Genomic DNA, 19133 nt, shown 5'->3' on the forward strand with positions numbered 1-19133 from the left:
TGGCAGGAGATTACTAATCACCGCTTCAAGCTCTTCCTCTGTGATGTCTGCCGACAGTATGTCCCTCTGAGCCTGTGTAAGTACAGGAAGGTTTGCATCAGTCAGTAGTTTAGAATGTAAGTCAGAGTCAAAAGATTTTGCTGAATATAGTTCAGTATAGAACTGAGTAAATTTAGATAGTATCTCTGATGTCTTAAGGAGAAGTTTACCCGAGGTTGAATCCTTTATGGAAGATATAAAAGTACGTTTCTTCCCAGGCTTCGACATCATAGATAGTAATCGTCCTGGTTTATTACCCCAGCGATAGAACGAATGTTTGGTATAATCTAAGCGTTGGGTTGCCTGTACAGTCAAAAAGGATTCTAACAATTTTTTGTGTTGCAAATAGCCCTCCAATGTTAGGTCAGAGGGACATCTGACGTGTTCCTGGAAACTGTGAGAGACCGCAGATTGTAATGTGTGATATTTTCGGGCGGCTTCTTTTTTTAATTTTGTAACATATCCTATAATGTGGCCCCGCATCACCGCTTTGGATGATTCCCAGAAAAGCACTGGATTTTCCCAGTGTTCAACGTTGTCATCTACAAAATTGGTCCAATTGTAAGTTAGAAACCGTTTAAACTCTTCTGATTGCGCCAGATAATCTGGGAATCTCCAAAAACGGTCCCGAGGGCAAGCGTTCTGTAAATAGAGAGATAAATGAATCGGGGCATGGTCAGATATTACTATGTCTCCTATATCAGTAGATTTAACTTGGGTTAAAAGTGAAGAGGCCACCAGGAGGTAGTCGATACGTGACATCGAGTTATGTGCTCTAGCGTGATGCGTGTATGTCCTATCTGTTAAATTCAATAGACGCCAGGGGTCCCCCAGATGAAACATATTTTTCATCTCTTGTATGCAGCGCCAACATTGTGACGTTGTTCGGGCAGCAGGTGGAGATTTATCGATGCTTGGGTCATCTACCGTGTTAAAGTCACCGCCAATAACCAAAGGATATAACGTACGACTGGCCAGTTTCTGACCCAGGTCACGAAAGAACTCGCTCTGGTTTACGTTGGGAGCATATAGATTGACTAGAGTGTATTTGGCTCCCTCCAGCTCCACATCTACCACCACAAATTGGCCATTAGGGTCCAGCATTGAGTCAAATATAGAATATCGCAAGTCTCTATGGAAGAGAATGGCCACCCCACGTGATTTTGAGTGATAGGATGCCGATATGCATTCCCCAATCCACGAAGCCCGGAGAGCAGAACCACCCCCCGCCACCCAGTGGGTCTCCTGCAAAAAGATTAACTGAGGGCGTGATCTACGAATATGTGTAAGTACCTTTTTGCGTTTTATAGGAGAATTTAGTCCTCCTACATTCCATGACAACAGAGAAACACTAGAAGGGGCTCGACTTGCAGGGTCGTCATTATTTTGTGCTGCCATTCAGGCTGTTAAGGAAATGATCCATCCCAGAAAACAGGCCTAAAGTCCCTCCGTGCGGCCCCACGTCCATCCCCCCCCCCCTAGGGAAGGCAACAAGTACACAGAAAATAATTGAAAACAGTGACAAAATGCGGTGTAAACATTTTCCATATAACAAAATTACAAAACATATAGCATGGTGGAGGAACATCTGCTCCACCGGATAAACTGGAGGGCCCCTTCCTGGATCAGGAGGGGCGCCCCTGAGAATCCACAAAAGTGTATAAATCAGGACATGCAAAAAAAAGGTCATTGCTACAATGTAATACATTTTGTATGAGAAATCTGGGGCCTATAGCCCAAATTTTATAGAATATAATCTATCAAAGTATGTTAAAGGTGCAAATCTTAATCATTAAAATTACTCAGGAACCCCCTGCAGACCCCGCTACAGAACTAGGTGGAGAGGGTGAACGCCGTCTTTGAAAATGGTCTTTGGCTCTCTGCGGGTCAGTAAAAATTACTGGTCGACCATCAATCATCACTCTTAGTTTAGCTGGATAAAGGAGCGCAAAGCGCTGGTTTTGGTCAATTAACATTTTGCATACCTCAGAGAAGGCTTTTCTTCTCTGCGTCACCAACGTGGAGAAATCTTGGAAGATTAAGACATGATTGCCATCTAAGAGTAACTTTTGTTTGGCTCTATAGGCCGATAGCATCCGTTCTTTGGCCCTATAATCCAAGAACTTGGCTATGACCGGGCGAGGTCTAGAGTCCTCACGTTGTCTCTGGGGGCCTAGTCCATGCACTCTCTCTAGTTGCGGTACATTAGAAATGTCCGGAGAGTCTAAAGCTTGAGGGATTCTGATACTAATATATTCATCAAGTTGGGCGTCTTTGACTGACTCAGGGATACCAATGAATCGCAGATTACTCCGCCTATTTCTGTTTTCTAGATTATCTAGCTTTTCTGTTAAGGCGTCAATGGTCTGCGATTGAGAGGCAACAGTCACCTGTAATGAATGCACAGAGTCTTCTGTCGCACTGGTGCGTTGTTCTACTTCCTCTATTCTTGCCGTATTGGCATCAATTTTAGCCAGAGAGGCATCAAGACGGGCATGTAGATCTTCAAAACGTTTATCCATTAAAGGCATTAGCATGGAGATTACCTCTTTTGCGTTTTCCGTGGATGACGGAATAGCAACGCCTTGAGGAGTTGGGGTGTGGGCTGAGAGTCCTCCCGTGGAAGAGGAAGATGATCCCGATGGGGATGGGGGATTCTGCGATTGTGCAGAGCGTTTTTTATTTCTAACCATGTTTGTATCAGTGGGGAATATTGATGAGTTTGGAGTAGTTGTTCTAGACACAAATCTGTCCATACCCGGCCTGACCGGCCACCTTCACTGAGCTAACTAAATAGGCGCCCCAGACGGCAGGATAATTGTTACTCTGAATTTGTTTGCACCAAGGAAGGGCTATAGGCTCACCATAGGGGAGATTTTTTCTTTTTTCACATATTATTACGAAAATATCTTAGGAATCGTCTGACACAAGTCATACCTATCCAGTATGTGAACTGGGGGTGTGTGGGGACGGAGAATAGAAGAGAGGGGAGAGAAGAGAGAGAGAAAAGAAGAAGGGGAGAAAGAAAAAAGAGAGAGAGAGAGAGGGAGAAAAAAAAAAAAAAAAAAAAAAACCCCCAATGTGTTTTGAGATGTTATAAATCAAAATAAGTAAATATAAGGTGGCAATGACCAAGGGTCCTCAAATACTAATGTATTAATCTGAGATGGCGTGGGTACACAAAATCGGCCGCCACAAGTGCCGTTGTCATTAGGCGTCAGTGTATCCCAGGCGTGTATAGTAAGGGGATTTCAAGGCCCACCTTTAAATTCTAATATAACTATTTGACAGGATACTGATAACCTATAATTAAGCCCGCAAGGAGCTCACTATATCAGTGAGGTATTCAAATTACAACGATTTGAGGTTACAACCTAGACATAGTAAACAATACGGATAATAGAACAGTGTGAAGATATCCTCCTGCAATACAGAGGAAAGCAAACTATCCCACTTCAGGCACTGATTTTTGAAACAAAAACTAAAACAAAAAGATAATACTAGTGTCTCTGACAGGAATATAAAGCCCCGGGTCTACGTAGCCTGCATGTGTATCACAGAACATATAATTCAGTGAGCAGGGAGCGATTCGTTCCCGTGTGAGGTAAGGGCATGAGGTTCCCGGATCGTCCGGGCACAAGCACCGTGCTGTCAATGTTCATGCAAAAAGTCCCAGCTGAGATATTAGTCTCAGTCGCGAGGATTCACAAAGTTTAAGTGTTACCTATACCTCCCCAAGTCAGAACGAACTCACCAGGCAGGAGACGGCGTGAGCAAAGACACACGGCAGGTCATCAGATATTCCGCAAGGCGTGAGATGTAACAGTCAAGAATGAACCAGCGGGCAGGTGCAGTCGTCTTGTTAATGTGCCTTCTGTAGCCAGGAAGGCCCCGGGAGATGCTTTACCCTACCGCTGCCAACGAACCATCAGATCTTTCTCCAGTCCAAAGGATAGGTGTCCACCAACAAGGGTGTCGAGGAGTGTCTAAGTTGCCTCCTTGCGAGCGGGGGTACCGAGCGAGGAGACCACGTCCAGCGGGGTTGGGTATCTGGGATGTGTCTAGAAGTCAGCCTGCGTAGCATACGTCTCTTTCCCCTATTATGCCGCGGGTTTGTTGTTTGATGCTTATAATACAATGAGCGGCGGGGGGGTGCATCCACCGTCGCCTTCCGATCCAAGGCACTCGGACCCTACTGCCAACAGCCCATGCGGAGTACAACGGCAGGGGAATTCAGCAACCTGCAATGGTGCTGCACGGCATCTGCATCAGCCTCAGGCAATCCTAGCAGGGTTCAGGGTAGTGGGGAGTTTCCAAGGGGCATCGTCCATGCTCCGCAGTCCTGTCCTCCAACGAGGAAATGTCTACAGGGTATGTATCCACACGCAGGACCCCCTCTCTGTGGATACCCAGCAAGTTTGGTGCTGGATGTCAGTGTAGATACGAGTGTGCGGGCGTATCCGCCGCCTCCGTCCGAGTCACGGCTCCGGGCCGTACCACCCAGTTCCCTGCAGCTCACAGCGGCGAGGGCCCGCTGCATCCAGCCTGCAACAGCATCTCACGGCCCCCGTCGTAGAGAGCAGGCTTCAGGTGCAGGCTTTCACAGTCTCATATATAGATGAGATTCACTCACCTCTGTTCCCACACTTGCAACTAGTGAAGTAGCGGGATCTCAGTCAGGCCGTCACCGTAAGCGGCTTCTCCCTCGCCGGTCCGAGCTCAGAACGAGGAATTGTCCAATTTTCATCTGCACGGGTGAGCATCTGCATGGGTGAGACCCATTAGACAAGGGCCCTTGCAATGTTTAGGTGCTTGAAGGTTTCCGATTATGTCAGATCAGGCGTCCCTCGCTCCACGCCAGTTTTCGCGCCAAAGCAATGGCGGTCATTCGCGCCTTTCACAAATCAGGCTAGACTCCGGTGTAAAGACGATCTCCCGGCCCGCAGGTGGTATTTTTAGGGACCACACTGTCTCAGCTCCCTTAGGCTATAAAAGTTTCTCGGGTAGAAGCGCTCTCCGAGGGTGTTAAGGAAGGGATATAGCTGCTTCTGCCGGGAGGACTGTTAAGATGCGGCCATTCTGGATGCCCCGCCCACCGGAAGTCCAAAATCTTATTTTTATTATTATTATCCTTTATTTATATGGCCCCACAAGGGTTCCGCAGCGCCCAATTACAGAGTACATAAACAAATAATCAAGCAGGAAAACAGCAACTTACAGTTGACGACAATATAGGACAAGTACAGGGTAAATAAACATGGTTACATCAGCAGATGACACTGGAATAAGTATCAGGTGGCAGAAGACTGCTGGATTTGGTGCAGTTGAATATTATTAAAGAAAAGGATAAGCACATGAGGGAAGAGGGACCTGCTCGTGAGAGCTTACATTCTAAAGGGGAGGGGTAGACAGACAGGGGTGAGACAGATGGGGTACATAGAGAGCGTGGAACAGAGGTTTAGGATGAGATTTGGCTGGGTTTGGTGAAGAAATGGGTCTTGAGAGCCCGTTTAAAGTTTTGTAGAGAGGTGGAGAGTCTGAGGGGGAGAGGTAGGGAATTCCAGAGAAGTGGTGCAACACGTGAAAAATCTTGGAGGTAGGAATGGGAGGAAGTAATCCGTAGGCAGGAGAGTCAGCGTGCATTAGCAGAGCGAAGAGGATGGGTGGGAGTGTAAAGGGAGATAAGGTCAGAGATGTAGATGGGAGAGGAGTGGGTGAGGGGTTTGTAAGCAAGTGTGAGAAGCTTGAAATGGATTCTGAAAGGGACGGGGAGCCAGTGAAGGTCTAGTAAGAGAGGAGAGGTGGACGTAGTGCGTTTGGTGAGGAAAATGAGCCGGGCAGCAGCATTGAGGATAGATTGGAGTGGAGAGAGCTATTTGTCAGGAATGCCAGTCAGGATATTAAGCATATAGGGAGTGGATTGTATGAATGTGCAGCATTTGTAGGCATATAAAATGGACCTGTGCTCTGATGTCTCGAGCTGTGGTCCTTTACTTATACCCAATAACTCCTTACCCCGATGAAATTAATAGTGACCTGACCGAAATGCGTAGGTAGTGACTTCTTATACCCCTTTCACACCGCAGCTATAATCCGGTAAATTTCCGTTTTTTAAGCCTTCCAAAACGGTTCTAGCTGCGGTGTAAAAGGGCCACATTGAATTTACCGGTTACAGAATACTGGTATTTTAAAACGGTTAAAAAGCAGGGTCCTACACGGTTCAGACCCGTTTCATTGTGCAATGTGAAAGGCTCAGAAACCAAGCCACAGAAGGTGATAGGCTGTCTCCATGCGTGATGTCACCAGGCAGAAGCAGGAAATAAACCGGAGGAAACACATGAGTGAAGAAGCATTTTATTATACAGAATACAGTTTAAAATGGCAAATTGGAGTGATGAGGAGGTAAGGGAGCTGCTTAGGATGAGAGGGGATGAAGAAATATGTAGACAAATCACTGGGACAGTGAAGGATGCAGTAATCTACAAAAACATGGTAAAGATGCTTGAAGCTGCTGGGTTCCATCGTACGACTAGCCAAATTATTCATAATTATTAATAATGTGTGGGCCAGAAAAGTCCATATAAAATGACAACCACTGTTTTCTATGGGTGAAAGGGGTTCAGTGTGAAAGGTACCAAAACGGTAATGAAATGGTAATATACTGGTTACAACATGCGATGTGAAGGGGGTTTAACTGCTCAGACCCGTTTTAAGAAACGTTTTTAAAAGCAGGGTTTGCGATGTGAAAGCGGTATTAGATGAACACTGTCATGTGTTCAGTGTGAGTTCTCACGTGGAGTTGTGATACATCTTTAACTGCCATGCCTAAAGTTTTGACCGATTTTACTTCTGGCTCTCCAGCCCTTATGAATGGACAATACAGTTCAGTGAGATCCGATCTTTAAGCGCAGTGCACTTGATTCTACACTCCTGGTTATGTATGGATTAAATTAGGTGGTGTCCTCATTACTAAAGGCTCTCTGTTACACCTGTTTATGGCATATTACATACGGGTCTAGTATGTTATGCCGGCTGTCGGGATCCCGGCGCCCAGCATACTGACGTCGGGATCCTGACCGCCGGCATGCTGGCAGCGGGGCGAGCGCACGGTGGCAATTTATTCTCCCTCCAGGGGTATCGTGGACCCCCCAAGAGGGAGAATAGTTGTTGATATGCCGGCTGCGGGATCCCGACAGCCGGCATATCAAATTCCTCCCTTTACATACATCTATAGTCTCCATCCTGTGCTTCCAACTACCCTATTTCAACTCTTCTGCTCTGCACTCTATGGGGTGCGAGGGAAACGTGATTCCGTGTCTAATGTGCCATTTCAGAACAGCACATCATGTTGAATTGAATCCCCTCTCCCCCCACATGAATTATAGATCACGTTTAGTACACAATCATAATTTGACATTTGAATTTTTATATACGCACAAGGAGGGAATACTATAGGTGCAGGGAATGCAGCTGCTATGGGGCTTGGAGCTGAGAGGGGCCATTGGAGGTACATAAGGGCCCTTACAAACTTTTGCCTTGGGGCCTACTATATATTTAGTTATGCCCCTGAACCTGCTCATTGCAATTGCAATGTGGTATAAAATGAACTGGAGGCCATTATGTTACATAATATGAACTAGTGCACTATAATGTGGCATAATATGACCTGGAGACACTGTAATGTGGCATAATATGAACTGGGGGCATTGTAATGTGGCATAATATGAACTAGGGCACTGCAATGTGGCATAATATGAACTGGAGACACTGTAATGTGGCATAATTTGAACTGGGGGCATTGTAATGTGGCATAATATGAACTGGGGGCACTGTATGTCATAATATAATTTGGGGGTACTGTGTTGCATAATGTCTACTGGCAGCCCTACAATGTGACATAACATGAACTTTATTGGGCATAACATTTACGAAGGCACTATTACTGTTCAGAAAATGAACTAGGACACTATTATGGGGCATAAAATGAACAACTACAGCGGTGTCGGAGGTGTCTCTCTAGAAGCATTTGGACAGGGGCCCCTTCAAAATGTTGCTATGGGGCCCACAAAGTTCTGGCTATGCCCCTGGCTGTATACACACTTGTGTGATGTAATCTGATCATGATTTTTCACTAGTTGCATCTATTTTTCCATTCCTCATGTACTTGTACATCTTTGAATTGTTCCATTAACCAACTGTACCATTTTGGCCAGTACAGTATTTTTTTTTTTTTTTTTTTATTTTTTTTTTGGTGGTCTGTACCTGCCAAAAGGGTCTTTGTACAGATTTTAGTGTCACCCTTGTCCTATATGTTCTTACGGCAGCGCCCCTTTGCCCATGGCCACGCCCCTATTCAGAATTTGTACCGATTGCTTGTTTAAGGATGTTGGAGAGTGTGTTTTATAATATAATTTATGGTTTGTGCTGGCCGTTTTCTGTTCTTGTTTATATCTTAGTATAATTATAATTTGTAATTTCTGAAACTCTTGTAGCTGCAATCCCCTTCTAAAAGGTCCTGATGCAATTTTGTGACCTTGTGATATGTCCATGTTTGTATTGTGCTGGACACAGGCCTGGGTTGTGAAATGCACAGTGCATTGTATAAAGTGTATTTGTGTTCCATATAGACTGTGTTGCTCCATTATTGGTGTCACAATCTGGACAAAGTCTGAGGTAGATTATTTTGGTCCATGTCTTGTTTGCTTCTGTCTGGCAGTCTGTAGTCCTTGAAAGAGCTCCGCTGTTTATGACCCACTTGTCTCCCTTGCTGAATGCTCGTAAATGTTGGGATTCATTTACCAAGTGTTGGGATACCCAGACAGCAGTGTGTACAAGCCACACATACATTTCTTGACCCTATTGTAAATGCTTCGTTTTCTTCCTGCTGTTGTCCTTTTATTTATATTGCTATTATTATTTGTTGCTCATTAATACATATCAAGACCCACTTCTGTTCCTGGGGCATATTGGTCTTTCCCCCCCCAACTGGATTAACAGACTATAGGGGGGTACACACAGAGAGATCCATGCTTAAATTCTAAGCAATCTGACTTTGAAATTAAGCACAGATCTCTCAGTGCGTATGCCCTTAAGGGGGGTACACACACAGCGATAATCTAAGCAATCTGACTAGATTGCTTAGATTTTCAGCAAGATCGCTCCGTGTGTAGCCCTAACAGCGATAGCGATGCGCAGCCCCATGCATCGCTATCGCTGCTGCTAGATTGGCCAATCTAGCGGGTCGCTCACTTCACCCGCTGGGTGAAGTGAGCGGCCCCCCGTCTCCCCCCACAGCGCGATCTGTGCTGAGCGCCGGGAGAGATGTGTGCTGAGCGGTTCTGGTGAGTACTGGCCTTTAGCGAAAGCAACGTGTGGGGCCACTCATCGCTATCGCTGTCTCTAGAAATATAGTAGCTCGCTCATTCACTGCTGTGTGAAGTGAGCAGCCGCCCCCCCCCCCCCGTCCGTCATTCCCCACTCGATCAGCACACATTGCACTGTGTGCTGAGGGGTCTGTGCTAGATCACTCAACATACATCTCCCCGTGTGTACAGGGCTTTAGGGGAATATTTATCAAAGCTCAGAGAGAGAGAAAGTTGTGATAGATATATTACCAGCCAATTAGCTTCTGCCTTACATTTTATAGGCTGTGTTTGGTTAATGAGTTTTGAGCTTATTGGTTGCTACTTTATCTCTCAAAATTCTCTTTCTCTCCAAGCTTTGATAAATACTCCCCTAAGTGGCTGTTTTATCAACATGTTTTAAAACTTGCTATGTATGATAAACGCTGCTCCAGCACTCGGCTCCCAACTGTCCATTTTTCATGACCGTTTGGAGCATTTTTTTTTTTTTCTAAGTTTAACTTGTTTCATCTGGCCAAAGAAAATAAATGAAAAATATGGGTAGAGGATAGTTAGATAGTAATCATTTTCCTCCCTAGGAAGTATTGGGCTCTTTGTGCAAACATAGAATATTAATCCTCCTCCTTCCTACCTTCTCCCTTCCTTTTCTACAATCTTCCCGTATAAAATCAATATTATGTTGTTCAAAAATACATTTTATTCCAATTCAGAAGCCTCAAAATTGTGTGTGTGCCCCCTCCCTTATCTCCTCTACATATAGGGGTTTGTTACATAGATGGCGGTGGGGTTGCTGCTTAGTACATACACATTGGGGTCAATTCAATTTGCCAACAGTTGAATAGCGACGGGAATTGGCTCCTGTCGCTATTCAATTCTGCTCATGTTAAGTTGGCGAATATACGTTCTCCCAGACTTAACAGGTTGATTTGTCAGGAGAACGGGCTTTCTCCGACTTAACTGCCCGACGCAATGCTGATTCCCGACAGAATCAGCCTCGCGCCGGCCGCGCGCCAGCACTTTTGTCTGATTTCTGCTCGCACCCCCCGGGGGTACAAGAGGAATTCCCGACAATTAAGTGTCACATGGCGCTGTATTGAATAGCACCGGGAGCTAATTCCCGGCGCTATTCAACTGTTGGCAAATTGAATTGACCCCATGAGTGTATTATTTGAATAAAAGGAATAAAGAAGAGCTTTGAGTGGAATGCTTTAATGAATTGTGTTCATTAAATTGTAAGAGGAAAAGGATTGTAGTGGAAAGTTGTGTATAACAGCTGCAATTCTGTAGGGTTTATTCAAAACAAGAAGAGAGATAAAGTGGAAAATGATAAAATACCAACCAGGTTCTGTCATTTTTCAAGCACATCCTTTTAATCAACAGGTAGAAGCTGATTGGTTTGTACTTTATCACTCTCCACTTTCTACTCCACAGCTTTCCCCCGCAGTGTGAGTCAAACCACGTTCCATAGCCCCACCAGTCTAAGGTGGACATTTACTAAGCAGTGATAAGAGCGGAGAAGTGAGCCAGTGGAGAAATTTCCCCATCAACCAATCAGCAGCTCTGTATCATTTTATAGCATGCAAATTATAGATGTTACTTCAGTGCTGATTGGTTGCCATGGGCAAATTCTCCACTGGCTCACTTCTCCTCTCTTATCACTGCTTAGTAAATGTCCCCCTAAGAATGTCTATAGGTGTGATAGCTGCCAGGGTAATATTTTCTGCATGAAATTGGCTTTAAAAACCCCATTAAAAATTATATTGTCTTCTTCATTCCTTCACATCCAGTCATACTTCGTTTCTGACTATGATCCAACCATTGAGGATTCCTATACGAAGATATGTGGAATCGATGGGAAGCAGACGCGATTGGACAGTGAGTACCTGTGAATGCTTTTCTGTTCTGTAAAGTGAGGCAATCACAATGTGTTCATAGGGCTACTTGTAACTTTTTTTTCTGTTTGGAGCATATCTGGAGTGTTGAGGCTTCATGAACCTACCACACCCCTAACTTGCCTCTGTAATCACTTGGATCAGATACTGCAAAAAGAATGTTTCGAAACCTGAGCGCCTTAATATTTTTCAAATTGTTTTGCTGAAAATGCCAGGTTCCTGTATCGGATTCCAGGCGTCATCGGTTTCAAAGCTACTGGATGCGATGACTTGAAATAAATATACTATGGAGGACAGGTTCTAAGTCTTAGAGAGTGGATAAAGTAGAGAGAGACAAAGTACACGCCAATCCGCCAGGGGTGTATCTAGGGGTCCGAGCACCCCAGGCAAAGTATGGGACTGGCGCGCGCATTCCCCCACCCATATTTTAAATAGGGAAGGTGCGTGTAACTGTGTGTATGTGTGTGTATGTGTATATATGTGTATATATATATATATATATATATATATATATATATATATATATATATATATACACACACACGCGCAAGCCTCCGGAAAGGGTGTGTGTGCCCACTCAAAAGGGGGCGTATCCTTAAGTGTATTGTACCACACCATATACCCCTTATGCATATTGTGCACCACATTAGTAGGACTCCCTATACTATCTAGTACTGGTGCCCCTTACACATTATGCCACATGGAATGAGCCAAAATTTACATTATGCTACACTGAATGAGCCAAAATTTCCACAGGATGAGTCAAAATTCACATAATGCCACTCAGTATGTGCCAAAATTCCCACAGAATGAGACAAAATTCACATTATGCCACACAGTATGACCCAAAATTCACAGTATGCCACACGGATTGAGCTGAAATTCAGGGACAGGGAGAGTGACAGCAGGGACATCGGGACAGGGAGAGTGACAGCAGGGACATCGGGACAGGGAGAGTGACAGCAGGGACATAGGGTCAGGGAGAGTGACAGCAGGGACATAGGGTCAGGGAGAGTGAAAGAGGGACAGGGAGAGTGACAGCAGGGACAGGGAGAGTGACAAAGAGAGGGACAGCATGGACATACAGTAGGGAGAAAGAAAGGCAGCAGGGTAAGATTACCTAATCAACAGCAGCGGTGCGGAGGAGGCTGTGGTCGTCGTCGGCTGTGCGGAGGATGAGGAGGCTGTGGTCGGTGACGGTGCTGAGGAGGAGGCTGTGGGCAGCGGCTGAACAAAGGAGGAGGCTGTGGGCATCGACGGAGCGAAGGAGGAGGCTGTGGGCATCGGTGCGGAGGAGGAGGCTGTGGTTAGCGCAGCCTTCGGTGCGGCTCTGGTCTGCCTATGACCGCCATGATTTCAAATCTTCCGCGGACCTGCAGCCAATCAGGAGCGGCCGCTGCTGATTGGCTACCAGTTCGAGAGATCCAATTGGCGCGTGAATAACGCTGGATTTAAAATTACTTATTGCTTGAAGTGCCGGTATGCCATACCAGTGTATACTTGCCAACTTCGAGCACTGTATGTATGTGTGTGTGTGTGTGTGTGTGTGTGTGTGTATGTGTGTATGTGCATATACATATATATATATATATATATATATATATATATATATAATTATATTTCAATGGAGAACCGGCACTGCTCCCTAATGGTCAAGTTGCTCCGGTGCCCTCTGGAAACAATCTAACAAGCAAAAAGAGTCATCTCACCTTGATAATGGGGCCAGCGAGTCCCAAAACTTTGGTTTCTTATGTGAAATACTCACTTTTTGCTTATTATGGATGTCTCTGAGCGCTCCTGATTTGCGCTGTTGGAATTATAAATATATTAGTAGAGGCAGCTCCTTTGTTCCCCCTTCCCATGCCCGTTCCTCACCCGCCCCAGCCACTGTAAGGCGCTGGGTTCCGGCACCGCACCGCATTACAATAAAGAAACGCTGCATAAACGAGAGCTCCTCGAAGCCCTTGCTTCTGTGAGCTCCGGCAGGAAGGGCTGCTGGGATCTGTAGTTTATGCAGCATCTTCTTCATTGCAATAAGGTGCTGTGCCGGACCCCGGCGCCTTATAGTGGCTCTCGCTTTTGCCTGCCGTGGTTGTTGCCGGGGCGGGTGAGGAACTGGCAGGGGAAGGGGGAACAAAGGTGCTGGCTGCCTGTATGAAGTATATCTACCCCCTGACCGTGGCTGCCACCGTCGGGTTGCGCCCCTCCTCGGCTGGCGCTCCTGGCGAGTGCCATTCTGGCCAATGGCTAGATACGCCTCTGCAATCCGCTCCCAATTGTCATGTTACAGGCTGTGGGGGAGATGTATGAAGCAGTGAAAAGAGTGAAGTGGACCAGTGGAGAAGTTGCCGTGACAACCAATCAGCTGCTACTTAACATTTATCAAATGCATTCTAGAAAATTATATCTTAAGGCTGAGTGGTTGCTATGGGCAACTTCTGCACTGGCTCACTTCTCCATTCTTTTGACTGCTTTATACAGCTCCCTGTATTTGAAAAATGACAGCTAGGGGCTGATTGGCTGGTTCTGTATCTCTCTCCAAGGCTTTGCACCTCACCCCCATGACTTAGTGTTTTTTCAAAATAAAACTTGCTACCCAATCGACAAAGGGGGCTGATCCTGAGGGCACATGGCAGCATGTATTGGTTGTCAATAACACAATGATTCCTGCGCATTCCCTATGAGTGATGACTACAACCATCTGATGAATTGCGTTTAAAATTTACCTTTTTGGAAAGTGCGCAGGAATCATTGTGTTATTGTATCTTTTTTTTTTTTTTTTTTTTGTGGGATTGGTGATATCCACACCTGAATCCGGCAGCCTTTTCTTCGGTAAGGTGCGCCAGTGGATTATTATCATTTGTTTAAATGTGTTGGTTGTCGCCCGCTTGTAAGTTTATGCAAATGGTCTGCAAGCTCCTTCCCCAGTGTACATCCATCTGTGCATGCTTCACCCTGCGCACTGTTAGGGGGGGGCCTGGTCTTGGAAATAAAATATGCGCCGCAAGACCAAACCTCCCCCCCCCCCCCCCCCCCCGAGAAAAATTAAAATAAAATAAAATTGTTCCCTGCTGACCTGATTCACAATTGCACACGATCTGAGCCTGTATGCATTCCCTCACACAGGCACCAGCTACTGCTCTTGAGAACTTGTCCGTACTGTACTTAAATAACTGTGAAAGGGGGGCATTTGCCATCAGCCTAATACATGGCCATGAAATCTGGTTAGGAGAGGGGTTAGCACACTTTCGGCTTCCATGACACGTCTCCTCTTTCACTTGTTTGACAAAGGAGATCTTCTAAAGAATTCTCGGAAATACAATACAATTAGGTATAACAATAGCGCTGATAACAGTTGATCACATACAGAGTCAGCTTACATCAATAATGATATTCCACTTGTTCAGTCACTCAATACTCTATGCGTAGCAATCCACTGGTGGATGTATTCACCTCTTTTAGAGGGAGGGATTCACCTTTAGATAATCCAAAAACAAATGGACATGGTGCAAGTACAGCCAGATAATTTGGATAAAAGGTGATTTTAATACAAAAAACTCACAAACAGAGAAAGAAAATAGGCATATAACCACTTTTGTGGGTTAAGGACATATGACCAGGCATCAACACTGTTGGGAGGGTAACAGTGTTGATGCCTGGTCATATGTCCTTAACCCACAAAAGTGGTTATATGCCTATTTTCTTTCTCTGTTTGTGAGTTTTTTGTATTAAAATCACCTTTTATCCAAATTATCTGGCTGTACTTGCACCATGTCCATTTGTTTTTGGATTATCTAAAGGTGAATCCCTCCCTCTAAAAGAGGTGAATACATCCACCAGTGGATTGCTACGCATAGAGTATTGAGTGACTGAACAAGTGGAATATCATTATTGATGTAAGCTGACTCTGTATGTGATCAACTGTTATCAGCGCTATTGTTATACCTAATTGTATTGTATTTCCGATTGTTCTGAGACTGGTGAGGAGTCTCATCCTAGGTATACCTAAGCTGCAGGTGATTATTGGCGCGGTGTGCAAATTATATACCTTTACTTGTTCTAAAGAATTCTGTCAAACAAAATAACTCCAAGGTTTCGCCCATGACCTTATTTTGCATGTTGACAAAATGGAATAAAGTCTGCTACAGCTGCAATCTACTAGTCATATTTGCAAAGGGTATGGAGGATCCACAAATGGTATATTTTCCTTGGACCTAGCAATGGCTTAACGTTCCAGATAATATTATAACACCTAAGTAAAATCTTACATAAGCATCCATAAATAGTATAGGCCTTGTATCTTAAAATTATACTTGTGTTGCTTTATCCATCTATGACCATTTGTTTGGCTGTTTTCAGATTTAAGGCCGCTGGGGAGTGGCTATGTATGTATACATTAAGTTCTATGATTGTAGAACACTATGGCATATGTTGACACCATAGAAATGATGGCCAGTAATAATAATCTGGTAGTAATGCCTTCCCCAAACACGTTTTTTTAAATAATATTTTTTTTTATTATTATTATTTAAATATATATAATTTTTGTATTTCTTTTTTTGTACTATTATTTAAATATTAGAATTTTTTTTTATGCAAAAATGAAATTTGGATGTGGGAATTTAGGGGGAAAAAATCTGAAAACATTTTGTTCTGGTGCTTATTGTTCCATTTACTAAGCTTTGGAGAGAGATAAGGTACCAACCAGCTACTAATTGTCATTTTCCAAACACAGCCTGCAACATGGTAATTAGGAGCTGATTAGCTGGTACTTTTATCTCTCTCCAAGTCTTAAGAAATAGACTCTTTAAAGATTTATGGCCAGAAATATTTATCCATATAAAATATTTAATGCAAAATCTCACACACCGACCTGACACCTCTGTAGTGGATTATTTAAGGCAGGAGAATATTGTTAGTGTCAAGAGCAGTGATTAGACTGCTGCCCCGCAGCCAGGGTATAAACTTGACGCCATGTTGTCCAGATAAGACTGCTGAGCTAAAACATGGAAATGTTTTCCTTTTCCCGTCTTAAGGGCCCCATACACTAGAATGATAATGCCTCATTTCATCCAATTTCAGGCATTCGGGCCGATATATCGGGTGAAATCGGGCATTTTGGATGTGTTTCTGATCCAATCTGATGCGCGTTCCCGTGAGGGTCGGATCGGCTCCCCTAGATCGTTAGTGCTGCACTTGTGATATGTCGGTTCCTGCAGGCATGGCTGGGATCGCATACGATATATATTGCATGCAAAATGTACCAAATCTTATGGAACTGCTCCCGGGAGAGCTCAAGGGAAATCGCCTCCGACTTCAGCCTCAGATATATCGTTGTAATGTATGGTGCCCTTTAGAATTCGTTTACAGAGTTTTTTTTTGCCCTTCTTTTTTTTTTTTTTACATTTTTGGCTGCCCGGCCATGCTGGGACTTGTGGTTTCACAAGAGTTAAGGTGTGTACACACAGTAAGATCTTTTCTTCCAATTCTGACTATACAGTCAGAATCGGAAGAAAAGATAGCGCAGATCACAAGGTGACAGTCACCTTGCGATGCCCATGCGCGGCCCCGCGCGGTCGGCATCGGCCGAAAAAATAGGCTGTGCAGGCAAGTCAATTCTGACTATCTCTATAGAAGAGATAGTCAGGATTGACACTTAGCCAAAATCGCACAGAACCAGGATCGCAAGCACACTCATGTGCTTGCGATACTGGCTAAGTGCCGACCCGGCCCCCCGTCGCACAGTGAGAATCGGATAAGTCCCAATCTCACCGTGTGTACACGGCCTTAGAGAGCAACAGATTGCTCACCTCTCCTCTAAATAAAGATGCTTTCACTACCCAGTTACATTCTCATATTGAAATAAACGTGCAGCAAATCTCTGCCCGTGCCTGGGGGTAGGGTGTTGGTGAAAGTGTCTAATTTTACATTGCTGAAGGCAGGAGACATTCCATGGAATAAAGGTAAAGCCTCTGGGGGTGTGGGGTGCTGGAAGAACCCCGGGGGAGTTCTTCTGGAATGTTTGGAATTTGACACAATGAACTTTGCAAATAGGTTTCAAGGAATGGAGAGAACGAGAAATTCCCAACCACAGCGGAGAGCATTGGATGAATAGTCAGTAACTGCTTTCTTGTAAAGTACAGATTGGTCTGGCTAATAAACGAGGGGATTAATCTACCAATTCACCTAATATGGTATTTGGTGCTGATTTATGTTACACCTCTGGGATGTACTTGGCCATTCTGCAACTTGAGGTGGACGCCCCTCTCACTGCCTACACAACCTGCAATACAATGTAATAGACAGTGTGGAACTCTGAACTATTTCAAGTGCTAACACTGTACAACAAACGTTCAGTTTTTTGGCATTCACGTATCGTATTATCCTAGTGAGCGATTCTAACGCCTCTTAGTTTCTTTTGGCAAGACATATACTTGCCCAGTTTGAATGAAAGCGGCTTGTTTTGTTTTTTTCGTGACTTGTATGCACTTTCTGAAAACAGTTGGCACCTCTGATACATGAAGACGTGTATTGTACAGACAGATGCTTGGATAGATACTTCTCTTGTTGACTGGTATATGTTTGTTTTTTCTACCTCATTTCAGTTCTGGACACAGCTGGGCAAGAGGAGTTTGGGGCAATGAGAGAGCAATACATGCGGACAGGAGAAGGGTTCCTGCTGATCTATGCAATCAATGACAGAGGAAGGTATGTTCCTGCCAAGTTCTGCACCACTCGCCATAATAAAAGGGATTTTTAATTCTTCCTGCATTTCTGGGGGGAAAAAACCTGACCCAGCTTTCAGATAGTTTACATAAGAGGTTCTCAAACTCGGTCCTCAGGACCCCACACAATGCATGTTTTGCAGGTAACCCAGCAGGTGCACAGGTGCATTAATTACTCACTGACACATTTTAAAAGATCCACAGGTGGAGCTAATTATTTCACTTGCGATTCTGTGAGGAGACCTGCAAAACATGCACTGTGTGGGCCCCCGAGGACCGAGTTTGAGAACTTCTGGTACACATGATCTTTCTCGAATCAGACCCTTCCTCACCCTGGATGCTACTACAACTCATTCATGTCCTCGTTTCCCGCCTTGTTTGCTGTCATCTGTTCCTCTTTGGTCTTCCTGACGCTTCTTTCTCTACCTCTGATGCCTCTGTCTTATCTGTCACTCCACTGGCTCTCTATGCCTCTCACAATTCAATTCAGACTCTCTCTGTCTGTCTGTCTCTCTCACACACCTACAAAGCTCCCTCTAGCACTCCTCACTCTTCTAACAAGTGCTGCCTCATTTTTTCCATAATCCCCATTTCCGCATTCAGGTTTTCTCCTGTGCTGCTCCCAACCCCTGGAACGCCCTCCCTTGCTTCATTACCCTTCCAGTCTTGTCTTGTGCTCTTAATACTCACTTCTTTATTCTACCACCCCACCACCTAATGCTGTGTTGCCTGTCCTCCTCTACCCTTTACTCCCCATTGTGTACACCCATATCCCCTTTAGATTGTAAGCTTATAGGAGCAGAGCCTTCTACACTTCATCATCTCTACGTAATTATGATACATGCTCACTGTATTTATATACTATCTGTACTTGTTTCTTTGTGCCAGTTTTATCCCATTGTAAGGTGCTATGAGACCCGTATGACACTTTTTAGTATCATTAAAAGATAATGATAGTACTAAAGCACATTGTTGAAATTATTATTATCCATATGTACTGAAGAGCCCTCTCCCCGTCCCCTGGTAGGTTTGTAGAACCCTTCCCATGTCTTAGTATTTGTTAGTTGATGTTGCAGAGAGGAAATGAGGGTTGGCGTCTGTGATGTCTGGAAACT

At 44.6% G+C, this 19133-nt stretch overlaps 1 protein-coding gene across 1 annotated transcript in view; it reads left to right on the forward strand.

Moving 5' to 3' along the window:
* Positions 1 to 19133, forward strand: part of RRAS (RAS related) — a 115500-nt gene that overhangs the window by 80622 nt on the left and 15745 nt on the right. The window contains exons 2-3 of the mRNA XM_063942569.1: positions 11189 to 11276; positions 17899 to 18001. Coding sequence (XP_063798639.1) covers positions 11189 to 11276; positions 17899 to 18001 — 191 coding nt within the window. The remainder of the gene's footprint in view (positions 1 to 11188; positions 11277 to 17898; positions 18002 to 19133) is intronic.

The sequence above is a fragment of the Pseudophryne corroboree genome, chromosome 10 (assembly GCF_028390025.1).
Source record: "Pseudophryne corroboree isolate aPseCor3 chromosome 10, aPseCor3.hap2, whole genome shotgun sequence".
Classification (NCBI taxonomy): Eukaryota; Metazoa; Chordata; class Amphibia; order Anura; family Myobatrachidae; genus Pseudophryne; species Pseudophryne corroboree.